Source organism: Triturus cristatus, chromosome 2_2 (genome assembly GCF_964204655.1).
Source record: "Triturus cristatus chromosome 2_2, aTriCri1.1, whole genome shotgun sequence".
In the NCBI taxonomy this organism is placed as follows: Eukaryota; Metazoa; Chordata; class Amphibia; order Caudata; family Salamandridae; genus Triturus; species Triturus cristatus.
The window spans coordinates 223,777,745-223,790,975 of record NC_140582.1 but is presented as its reverse complement, the minus strand read 5'-3'; the positions used below and the strand labels follow the sequence as shown (position 1 = coordinate 223,790,975).

General features: G+C 43.1%; 1 protein-coding gene across 1 annotated transcript in view; it reads right to left on the bottom strand.

The window, feature by feature from the left end:
• SHOC1 (shortage in chiasmata 1) overlaps positions 1–12,629 on the bottom strand; it is a 1,571,389-nt gene extending 1,558,760 nt beyond the window's left edge. The window contains exons 1-3 of the mRNA XM_085643056.1: positions 12,379–12,629; positions 3,340–3,409; positions 2,965–3,094 (exon numbers count right to left, since the gene is read on the bottom strand). Coding sequence (XP_085499182.1) covers positions 2,965–3,094; positions 3,340–3,409; positions 12,379–12,629 — 451 coding nt within the window. The remainder of the gene's footprint in view (positions 1–2,964; positions 3,095–3,339; positions 3,410–12,378) is intronic.
• Positions 12,630–13,231: the final 602 nt, after the last annotated feature.

The window sequence follows — 13,231 nt, the reverse complement described above, 5'->3', positions numbered from 1 at the left end:
ATGTATACATGTAATGGCCATATCGTAAACTAAGGAATGTATGCCTGAGGCAGGATATTCTGTATTTAAGAAGAAGCCCGTTTCTGTGATTTTCAGCAGTCTCTTGAGAACATACACGCTGTTGTACTTCTAGGATACCTGTAATTGGTCTGCAGCCAATAAACTGATCTTTGACTTCACCCAGAAGACTCTGTGTTTCTGTAGGTCTGAAACAGGAAGAACCCCGAAGTCATAGGGTGTGTTCCCCTGCACCGCTGGGCTTAAAATACCCAGTACTTCAAGGTGGGCCCCTAAAAAGGCTCAATCCAAAGTTGGGACACAGTGAGCAAGTGACCCACGTCTGGGTATACCCATCCCACTTAGGGCAAAAAGTGCTATGCAAACAAATGATGGACGAAATGCTGAATAAATCATGAATTCATCCCCAGTCGAGAGATCTGGGTTAAATCCATCGTTCTTTTGCTCACCAAGGCCACCCCAGTTTAGACCCAGCTACATGCAAATCAGTCTTGACCCTATTCCTCATTGGAACAGTTCAGCCTGAACTGCCAAGCCACGTCCTCCCTGGACAGGAAAAAAGCATCCTGGGACTGATTTCAGGTTATTACGCCTCATCAGCCAGGCTAGCTTGAATGTAGTGTGGAAATCGAAAATAATTGCTGTTAGCATGAGCTGAAGCCATCTTGGTGGTGGCATCCATTTTGTTAGCCCTGTGATTCTTCCGTCTTCACTGTTGCTTGCTATTCTGCTTGCATCATCAGCTTCATCAGCTTTAGTTAACTCCTTCTATTCTAAGCTCAAGCAATGTAAAGGTGTGGAGAAAAGGCCTGTGGCTGCTAGAATGTACCTGACTAAAGACATAACTGTCAACTGTGTCTTGCAACTGTAAGCAGTTCTGTTTCCCCTCCCACTTCGCTAAATGATATTCATTTGCCCATGTTTGTCAGTAGTTATTCTTGTGTAGGCCTGCACCTTCTAGTTATAACTACATGCTTACCAGTGCAGAAAACTCAGTATAAAAGGCCCATGGTGTGGGTGTTCAAGCCACTACCTTCTGGAACACTTGAGGGTGTTGTATGGACGTCTCACTCATGAACCAAGTCTTGGGGAGAGGAGTTGGCCTAGCGACTAGGGCGGTCGACCTCAAATCTGGGGAATTGGGTTCGAGTCTCAGCAAAGCTGCGCAACATCGTGTGATTCTGGGCAAATCACTTCAACTCCCCCTGCCTAACAAAAATGAATGTGTCCTCATGTAACACAACTGATGCTCATGTAAAGCGCTCTGATACCCGATACCTTTGGGTCAAGTTCGCGCTATATAAAACTCTGGAAAAAAATTAAAAGTCTATGTCTACCAAGTCTGAAGTCTATGTCCCTCAAGTGGAAGTGAACTGTGTGTGCCAATCACACGAGACAAGGCCTGCTCAAAAACACAGCCTCCAGTTATAGGTTGCTGTTAGTGTTTACACTATTCCAAGATTAAAGGGAGCCATCCTTTCATACCAAAAGGGACAGGTGGGTTATAACACAATCATAAAAACTTCCCCTTTGTGTAACCTTACTCCTATATGAACCCCAATATTATCTGCCCTAGGCTCAATTAGGATGCACTAAATATACAGTGAACGCTTGTTCTGCAATAAAAAACTTTTACAACTTGGTCTCCTTATTCTAAAAACCAGTCACATTTATTTACTCTTTAAGAAAATACAATAAAGTATACCGTTTGTACACCAGCTAATATATGCCCAAAAAATAATTTGCTTACCTGAACCTCTGCCTCTCATTCCATGTACCCATCACCTCCACTACGCCCAACTGGGCCTTGCTACCGTCCCTCGGACCCGCAAGACCAGGACCAGAGGAAGATTCTTTTCCTACCTCAGAGCCAAAACCTGGAACACCCTGCCTCTCCACCACAGGCTATCCCCGTCGCTGACCCATTTCAGGAAGGATCTCAAGACCTGGTTCTTTGACTAAACCTCAGCTCCCAGTCGGACCTGCAGCCCCCCAGCGCCAGACCCTCACAGGTGAGTATTCGCACTTCACAAATACTAATTGATTGATTGACTGATTGATTGATTGCTTGATTGAACAAATGTGAATTGCATAACGGTGGTGCCTGTCTGTAGTAGAAAGGCGATACAAAAAGAGATGGTCATTGGAACGTGATCTACAGTAATTTCCAGTGGCGGACACTAATTCAAACAATCCAGCCACCCCTTTTTTTTTATCTATCAATGGTAGGAATAACACACCGCTATGACCATGCATTCTGTGTACCCCTTGGCAACTCATAGCATTCAGCTTCAGATAAATCAAACATGGACTGCTGTCATATGTCCATGTTTAGTGCATACAGATGGCACACAGTTTTTTTGGCATGTGGGATGGTACTTTGTCAACCACGCTGGAACATCATGCAATGCCATTGCATTTTCTTTAGTCCATGGTAGCCCATGTATAGGCACCACTTGGTAGCATAGAATATGGAGTGTGCTTGGTGCATGTCAGTGGTGCAAACAATTCAAGCTCTGGCTCCCAACTCGGTTTGCAGCCTTGTACCAGTTCTAATGCAGGTGAGTAATAAACCAATGCAAAACATGTGGCTCTTGGCTTTGTGTACACTCACATACATCAGCCATAGTCTGCAACTATCAGCGAGGCTCATGTTTCCAGTGTGTGCATGGAACTACAGCCTTTGATGCTCAAAAGATGACCTTATACATGCAATGTACAGTATACATCTTCAAAACATGGTGTACAACCTAACTGTTTCGACAGCGAATACCCATCGTTCATGTGTAACTTCAGATGTAGTCTGCCACTTAATTCTATCACTTTTAAAGTAAAAGTTGAGACCTGATATCGAAACTTACAGACAACTACTAAGTGATTCCAAAACACAGAAGCATTAAGCACCTCAAAAAAAAAGAGTTCTTGAAAATCTAGTGACTTGCTTACCTCTGGTCCACGGCCTCCTATATTTATCTTCGGCAAAAATTCCTGTATGACAATAGTTTTCATCTTGATGTAAACTGTGAGGGATATGAACCAGTAACCAGTCCACAGCAAACTTTTGCCGTGCTACACTCTACAAAGAAAAGAGAAAAGGAAGAAAGTCTTGGACACATCACAGGAGTACATACATAATAATCAATTTTTAACATTATCAATAATTACAATATTTAAAGACTGAGGAAAATGGCGCGCATGTATATTTACATGTTTTCATGCAAAACAGTAACAGCCAGTGCATGCATGTATGTAGTCTCGCCTACAACGAGAGTAACTTCAAACAAACAGCCTGCTAATTCAAGAGGCTGATGTGGTACTTACCTTCTTGCGATCCCAGAGATCAACGACTAACAGACCCCCTGATGTATGACCCCATCGATCATGGAAAAAGCTGTCACAAATGTGACACTGAAAATTCCCTTAACCATTAGATCTCTGGAGTTGTCTACACAAGTAAATCTGAGATAACATCCTTGACTCTGGTACTTCATTCTATTGATGATCGAATTGCCACAGGAGAAGTTCATTGGACATCTCAATCTCAGCCTCTAAATCCAAAATTATATGTTTGGGACGGTCGTTCAGCTAGCGAATGGGAAACACCTGAGTTGTATTCAAATTCACAAAGGATAAAGATACTAGTGACAAGAAAGGTTAAAAACATAGGTCCCGATTCACAAAAGTAATCGAGACACAATCCTAACTTTACGACATTCAGTATTCACAGAAGGCATTTAGGAGTACTAAAGTTAGGATTTTGTCTCAGATTACTTTTGTGAATCGGGCCCCTCGTTTTTTGTTTTTTTTTTGTTACGAAGACTTCACAAGTTAGTGAAAAATATGTTGAGACTTCTGTAACGGTTACTACGGATTACTGATGCAGTTCCCAATAATATTTGACATGTGGGTGTAGGTCGTATTGCTAACTCCCGAGTGAAATCCGCAAACGGGATTTAGCCAGGGATTGGGAAAAAAAACAGGCAAAGTTTCAACTGGCTCAGAATGTGAGTGTTAGGTATCTAGGGTTAAATCGCAGAGGTGGCCTCATTGAGGCCAGAGTGGCCTTTAATCACTTCCTTCTTACATTTAGGAGTAGTATTTCAGAATAAAAGTAAATGTGGCAGAGGATCACAGTTTTACTACATAGCGTTTGGCACGAATTTTCTTTTTATTGTTATATAAAAATAGTCCTAAAAAGCTTTACAATTATGCTTAACAAAAGACCATAAAAAAGGTAAGCAAAACGCTAACTCATGTTCACACAAAAAAGATCATTTAATCTTGTCGGGTTGGCCGCTATGTGAGGCTATCACTTCTGCTTCTCTAGAAGAGGACCACTAACCCTACTCAAGATCCCCACCTACGTGGCAGGGATTGCACTCCCTTCAGACCAACCGTTGGTGCAGAAGCTGACCATGAAGAAAAAGAGAGTCAGCTATGCAGACACCATGTTGTTTTGGCTTTAGTCTGGAAATGCTGTCTTTTTCAAAAACAAACTCCTAAAGCAGGTGAGATTTCTTCACATGCATAAGTAATGCCCCACAAATAGTCCCAGGTAGGAAAATCGAGTGACTGTTGCGTGCCTGGCAGGCCTGTGGCGGAGAAGCCACAAGAAGGGCTTCCACAGGCAGAGCCAGCTGAGACGCCGCTGGTGGAAACCCTGTGGCTCCCCCATCTTTAAATGAGAGAGGGGAACCGCAGGTTTTGCAGGTGGGTGTACCGCCAATTTAAGACTATACACAAATTCTAAATGACTGCATACAAAGTAGAACTAAAGTTCCTTTTTGATGCTACGTGGCTCCCTATCCATTTTTGTTTGGAATATAGCCCCCTACTCTCACCTGCCGTTATATGGGTTTCTTGTATAATACAGACTTGGGCTTTTGATTCTTCTAGGTACCTCATTACCAACCTTTGTCTTTCTTTTCACCTTAGACCGTTTACATTCCAGGTTATAATTCTAACTTCATTATCCCTTCCTACCATTTATTTTACTGTGTCGCAGCCGCTTGTGCCAGAGGATCTCTGGCTTTTTAATATTTAAAAATAAAATATATAATATATCAAATCTATCTAATGAGGACTTATTTTTTATTTTCTCCCATAGAAACCCTCACCAAACTATCAGGCATAAAGCCTATTGAACCGCCATTGAGAGGAGCCCAATCTATAATTATACTTGAGCCTCCCCACCACCCCACCGTGATAATTATGGGCCCTAAATTGTGCACCCATCAGAAAACTCGAAAGGTGTTGCTATAATCGTCAGGAAAGGGTCAGGAGTAGAAATGATCACTTCTAACACTGACGACTCAGGGAGATGGGTTATGGCCACTCTTAAAAGGTTTGGGTTCTGAGTTTGTGTGCACCGGTTTTTATGGTCCGAATACCGACGACCCCCAGTATATAGTGGACATGCAATTAAGATTAGGAGGGGAATCATCTCCTATAGTATTAGGTGGTGATTTTAATACTCTTTTGGCTAATGGATAGATCTACAAGTAGGAGGGGGGTGCAGGCTCAAGCACCAAAAACAAGGCAGGCCCTTAAACACATGCTAAAAGAGCTGGTTATGGTTGATTCCTGGAGACATCTTATGAAAGGTAAAAGAGCTTATACTTTTCATAGCAAAAAGTATCACCATTGTTCACGTCTGGACTATATATTGGTAGACAGAGAGTGGGCAGGGAAAATAAAAGAGGTGCACATAATTCCAGGACACATTTTGGATCATAATATGGTTAGTATCACATTGGGGGAGATCATTGTTAGGAAAAATGTTAGATGGACACTGAAGAGAGCCATTTTAGCAGATTTAGGCGTAGCTGCTCTGTTGAAGGAAAAAACTGTAGAATTTTTCCAGGCTAATGTCCACTCAGCACCAATTGGAGTTATTTGGGACACTTTCAAGGCCTATACTTGGGGGGTCTTGCAAAGTCAGGTATCATACAAGAATAAAGTGGAGCGAGCTGAATTAAAAAAGTTGGAGGCTATTGGGTTATTGGATGGAAGGGTGCAGCAGGACACACACTGTAGGGAGGAGTTAGTAAAACAGTTGGATGAAGCTAGATTGAATTATAGAATGAAACTGGAAACAAAGAGTAGAGAAAAGGGGAGGCAAGTTGTATGCAACATTTGGAGTATGGAGAAAAAGCCGGAGCTCTATTTGCCTGGAAGGCGAGGGCAGATAGGGAGAGAAACCACATTGGAGAGTTGGTCATAAATCCCGAGGGGGATATTACTAACAATGAGGAGGAAATCCAGGAAAGCATGGTAAAACTCTTCTCAGAATTATATGCAGAGCCAGAAAGGCATGATATAGAGGCCCTAAAGGGCTGGCTAAATAATATTGGCCTCCCAATCTTAACAGCAGAAGGGAGGGACAGGGTCAACTCTCCAATTACGTGAGAGGAAATAATAGAACAACTCTAACATATGAAAAAGGTAAGGCGGCAGGTCCTGATTCAGTTCCGGTTGAGGTATATAAATTAATAACAGAAGAGATTGTTCCAGAAATGGTGACTCTTTTTAACACTCTATATAAGAAGGTCGAACGAATCCCGATTTCGTGGAATGAGGCTATAATCATGTTAATTCTAAAACTGGCTAAGGATCCAAGAAATGCCAATTCATATCGACCAATCTCTTTATTAAATGTGGATCTTAAAATGTATACCGGCATATTGGTGGGGAGACTGGCTAGGGTGACTCCTCAGTTGATACACAGTGACCAGAAAGGGTTTTTCCCCAAGAGACAGATACAAGAACTCACGCTCTCATTAATAGAGACTATAGATCTAGCGGTCGCGAGATCGATTCCGTTGGCGGTGATCACAATAGACGCCGCCAAAGCTTTTGATCGTGTGAGCTGGTCATTTCTGTGGGCGGTTCTAGACACAATGTGTTTTAGTACTAATTTTATCCAGGCAGTGCAAAATTTATACGAGCAACCCACGGCCAATTAATAGAAGAGATTGTTCCAGAAATGGTGACTCTTTTTAACGCTGTATATAAGGAGGGCAAGCGAATCACGATTTTGTGGAATGAGGCTATAATCATGTTAATTCTAAAACCGGCTAGGATCCAAGAAATGCCGATTCATATCGACCAATCTCTTAATTAAATGTGGATCTTAAAATTTATACAGGCATATTGGTGGGGAGACACAATGGGTTTTAGTACAAATTTTATCCAGGCAGTGCAAAATTTATACAGGCAAACCAAGGCCAAAATTCTGCTAAATGGCGTATTGACAGGGAGTTTCAAAATTAAGAAGGGGACGAGACAGGGGTGCCCCCTGTCCCCCCTTCTTTTTGATTTATATATGGAACCATTTGCGCACAAGTTAAGAACTGATAATAAGATCATCCCTATTCACCAGCTTCGGACACATAGCAAAATTGCATTATATGCAGATGATCTGGTAGTTTATACTTCAGACCCAACGCAAACATTGTCGAGGATAGAACAACTGACTACTGAATTCGATACATTGTCTGGATACTTAGTTAATATATCGAAAACTGAAATAATGTGCTGGAACATGGTAGGATGGGGTGGTAGAGTTTGTTCTGAGATTAAATATCTGGGGATAACAATTGTTGATAAAATCGATGAGATCCCTTCTCGTAACTTGAAGCGAGTGATGAAGGACGTAGATAAGAAACTAGCTAGATGGAAGAACCTACCATTGTCAATATATGGGAGCGTCAATTTAATAAAAATGTCTGTTCTAACAAATTAACCTACCTTTTTAATCGCATACCACTTAGTTTACCTAAAGAGCAAATTAACAAAATACAAGGGAAGATACCTAGTTTTATCTCGGCATCCCGGGGGGTCCGGTTCTCCTGGAAAAAACGTAAAAGTTGTCTTAAGAAGGGGGAGGCTAGCATTACCAGACCTTAGACTGTATTGTATGGCCTTTCAATTTAAGAATTTCCACATGTTGGCGAGAGAGCCTGTGAACACTACATGGAGCCTAATATTGGGTGAAATGACTAAAAAAGTGGGAGGAGCCTACTTATATAAATTTGGAGCCCTAGAATTCTTTAAAAAAGTAAGGCTAAAGGTGCTGAAAGCAGCCATAAGTCTTTGGCTTGCAGTGAGACGGACACTAAAGATTGGCTACTTCTCTGATTTTGCCACAATATGGGAATCCCCGGGGATGCCAGAATGTTTGAACGACGCCCTGAGCCTGCCTCTAAAGCAGGCAAGAATTATAAAATGGGGAGGCCTAATAACAGTAGGCGGATTGGTCCCATGGGAGGTCCTGAACATTAAGACAGGTAACAGACTTTCCAAGTTTAAATACCTGCAGCTTACGTCGTGGGCTGTGGCTGCAGGGGAGGAAGTTGGGGGCAACTGGGAATTTGAGGCCTCGTTACAGGATTCAGGACAGAAAGCTAAAGAAGTAGCAATTTGGTACAGATATTTGATAGAGGCAGAGGAAGTGAAAATTAAGGATTTATCGGAGGTCTGGACAGATGTTTGGAAGGTGGGTAGTGTAAAATCTTTGTGGATTGACTCTGTGAAACTACTCTGTGCCACAGTAATACCAGCAAATTTTAAATGCCACAATTGTTTTGTTATTCATAGACTGTATTTGACACCACAAAGACTATCCAAATTTGTGTTACAGCCTGTGCCAAGATGTAAAAAATGCAACTACCCAAAGGCAAATGATGTTCACGTTTTTCTTTACATGTGCAGTGCTAAAAGAATTCTGGAGGTCGGTGGAAAACATTATAAGGGCTATCATATGAGAAAATATCATTTTAACCGAGACATTGGTACTCCTTGGAGTGGACTATGTATCCCAACTGGCTCTAAACTACAAGCAACGGGGTTTATTGTTTTATTTGATACTCCTGGCCAGGCGGGAGATTTGTAAACATTGGCTCGATCCCCAACCTCCGAACTCAATCACCTGGTTAAATGTGGTTAAATGGACATGCAGATTAGATACTAAAGGAACCACAAGTAGATCTGCAGAAGTGTGGGAGGCTTTTTTGAATTGGTCAGGTTGAAAAGTAAGCAATTGGGTCATGAATTCAGAAAACTAGTCCAATGATTACATCAAGCCATGGATTGGGACGGTTTGGAGGTTTCAACCCCACTTCCCCCAACAGTATGGGTAGATCGGTGCCGTGGAAGGTGCTGTCTGAAACTGCTTGGACCATAGAAGGATCAAGGGTGTGTACAATCGGTCCAGAATGCAGTAGCCATGGTGTAATGAGGACAAAAATAAGTAAAGATCAAAAAAGAACTAAAGTTCCTTCATTTTTTTTTTGCATCTCTTTTACTGAGTTACAAAGCATGGCAATATGCAGAGCCATTCTGACAAGAGGACAGGGCATAAAACGTGGGGATCAGGCCGGGGCTGAATTGCCACCCACCGTGGTACTTTAACGTTTTGTTCCAATCTGTCTTCTTTGGTTTGAATGCAGCAGGACGTGGGTTGCGGTCTCAACGGATGTTACCAAAACCCCAAGGTGCATGAAAGCACTGTACAGATGGAGCGGACATTGCTGTAAATTTCCTGAATTTATTGGAGGGCTTTTTAGCCCCCACTTCCGCGTCCTGGAGATAGGACTATAATCTCATGATATAGGTTTCTCATATGTTCCTGAACTTATTATATTATTTTTTTCTTAAAATTTGGAGACAAATTGGAACTAAGCGTTCAAGTACTCGGTGGGTGACAATTCAACCCTGGCCATAATCAAGGCAACACCGCATAACCCCAAGTGAGTTTTAATTTATATCCCTTATTTTCAACCGGAGGATCAATATTATAAGGCACATAATATATTGCTTTATCGTTGAGAGGGACATTAAGATTTGTGTTGGCCTGAAGAAGGTAGTTCTACAATATTTCTTCAAACGAAAAGCGTTGACGCTTCTTTTGTTATATATTGTTAAATTCGAGGAACTTTGAAGGATATGTATTACATAGTTTACAGGCTTGTGTGACATTGATCCAGGTGAATTAACACACTTGTGATGAGATATGTGTGTCACGTTTATTCTCTCTCTTTTTAATGTCTTTGTGATTATACTCTATAAGAATTTGAAATTAATTTTAGGATTATTTTTAATAAAAAAAATGTTTTTTATATGAATTGTTTTTTACACAATTGTACAACAGTTTTTATTTGATGTATTATTAAACAGATCTTTATAATTGATTGATGGGTCTTATTTTTAGAGTATTATTAGGATACGTGTGAAGTGTATGGATAGCGGAGTGGGAGTTGTTGTGAATGAGTGAATTTATCCAAGAGAAATTGTTTTGTGATACATTTACTGTATAAGGTACCCTGTCTCTTGGATTAGTGGGGTGGCTCTCTTTTTTTTTAGATAGAAGTAGACAGGTCCATAACATATGAAGGAGGTCAGCGTCGGGCAGTTGACATAAAGGACAAACAACGTTGATGAGGTGAGGGTAACGGTTAATTCTGGCAGGAGTTAGATAAGCCCTTTGGATAATGTAGTTCTGAATGAGGCAGAAGCGTGCATGGCGGGGGACTCGGACTGGGCTCTCTAATATGGTAGCCTACTCATTGTCTGTACATGGATGAGTCAGATCATTCTCCTAGTGGCGCAGCACAGGTAAAAGTGGTGTTGCGGTGTGGTGGTGTAGTGAACCTGCAAACCACCGTGTGAGGTGCCTGCCTATTCCCAAAATATGTAAGTATTGTATGGTAAGGTGGATTAAATGTTCCTACTGCATGTAGCCCCATTTGGTGGCTAGAGCCGCAAGTAAAGAGTTGTACAGAAGAAATTGACCTGGGTGTAGGCCCTCTTCCTCCACTATTGTGTCATAAGGCACTAGAGTGCCATCCCGGTATAGGTCCCATAGGGTGTGCAAGCCAGCCTTAAGCCAGACAGAGAGCTCCACTGTAATGTTGGTGGCGCGGCCTCTGGTAGTGCAGAGTAGAGGTAATTGCGGTGCGTAGGGGATCACGGATCAGGTAAGATACAAACTCCGATGTTAGCAATGAAACACAACATTAAGAAGCAGTGATTCAGGTGGTTTCTCGTGAGTGCACGGGTGAAAAAGCCGAAGGATCACTGGAAGAATCCAGGTTGGTGATAGCATGGCTGTGTCCGACAAGTCAAAGCCCACCAACCACCTGGCCACCCATTGGAGCTGGGAGTCAAGATAATACTGTCCCATGTTTGGGAAGATAATACTGTTCCATGTTTGGGACTGAAAGCCCGCCCTGGTCAGTTGGCAAATATAGCTTTGATAATGCCACCCTTCAGCGCAAGTCACTCCAAATGAACTCTCTCATGAATCCCTCAAGAGAGCGAAGAAGGGGGGCTCGACGTATAAGGGAAGGTTGATGAAATAATAGACCAACCGGGGTAAGACCACCATTTTGAGAAGGGCTATGTGGTCCATGACAGACAGCAGGAGCGTGCGCCAGAAGGAAATCTGTGATCTGATGGCTGTAGTAGCCCTGGAAGCTTACTCTCAAACAAGTTGACTGGTTGATGATACACCCTGACTTCCAAATATCTAAATGTGTTTGGTTGTCACGCTACGGGAACTCCACTGAGGACGAAGGATGGGTCAGGGTATGCAGGAGCAAAGGGAAAGAGGCACAATTTAGTCCAGTTAACACTTAAACCAGAAAGAGTCGCAAAGCTGTTGAGGGTATGGGCTAAATGTCCTAGGGATACAGAAGAAGATAGTCAGCATAGAGGGATATCGCGTGGCTGTTGTCTCCCAGAGGGATGCCCCAAATTGGGCTGGGATAGCCGCGGTAAACGGCTCAATGGCTAAGGAAAAAAGTAGTAGGGAGAGTGGGCAACCCTGACGGGTGCCTCTGCATATTGGGATCGGGTCCGATATATAGGAACCAGTTCTGACACTAGAGAGTGCCTGTGTCTAGAGCAGCCAAATCAAATGGAGAAAGCGGCTCCCAATACCGTACAGAGGCAGGGCGGCAAATAAAAATGTCCATTCCAGAGAGTCGAAGGTCTTCTCCAGGTCTAGCACCAGGCACCCGGAGTATGGCTATATGCACAGAATATTTATGGACATGAAAGAAACGCCGCAAATGTAAGGAGGCATTGCAAGCTGGGACAAACCCGTTCTGGTCACTGTGGACCAGTGACGGGACCAGAGGTGCTAAACGGTCCACAAGAGCCTTGGCCAGTATTTTGTAGTCTGTATTAAGTAGAGCCAAGGGTTGATAGGAGCCCAGGGCGGTGGGATCCCTGTCTTGTTTGGGTAAGGAGATGAGCAAAGCCTGTCGCAGGGACTTAGGAAGGCAGGAAGCAGATAGAGCCTCTTCTCAGAGGGTATGTAGCTGAGGGACCAGCAAAGATGCATATGTTTTGTAATACTCTGTCGGCAGGCTGTCTGGACCTGGAGACTTGCCCATCACCAGAACCCTAATGGCCTCTTGGTTTTCATTGACAGCAATGGGTTTGTCAATATCCAACCGCTGTTCAGGTGTGATGGTGGGTACCTCGATCACTGAGAAGAATGCCTCAATACTGTCCTGGCTAGCGTCTGCAAGTGATTGGTATAGCGAGGTGTAGTGGCATGTTAGTTCTACATGTATGTCATGCTGGATGTGGAAGAGGCATCCCATAGAGGAGAGCAGCGAAAGGATAGGTTGTATAGGTTGGTCTTAGCGTATCAGCCACACCAGTAGCCTACCTGCGTGGTCTGATGAAGCATGGGGTTGAAAAGAGTGCACAGCATAGCTAAGACAGCTCAACCGTTTCAGCAGCGAAGTATGCCCACAGCGCGCATCCGTTATTGGGTGGGTGTGATCGGAGTCATGTACTGCCTAGGTCTCCTGACACAGAAGGATACACTCAATATGGTGAAATGTCACTGTCAAGATGTTTGCGGATATTCCATGTCAAACCCAGAAAATACCCTCTGATTGTCACCTTGAAGACATCCCATTATATCAGCCTGTCTGCAGCAGAATTGTCATTAAACTCAAAGTAGTTGGCAATAGCGGTGCCTACTGATTTGCAAAATAGTGGGTCTTCCAGCGCTGCAGGACTTGGAGGTGCCACGGGTGGATGGCAGGTATACCTATCTCCCATGCAAGCTGCTGGAATTGAGAGTTGTGGTCCAAGTGCGTATGCCTCAGGTAGTCCGTCCGCAGGACTGTAGAGAGTAAGTTAGTTGACCCTACAAAGCTATCTATCCGAATGTGTAGATTGTGCGGGGAAGAAT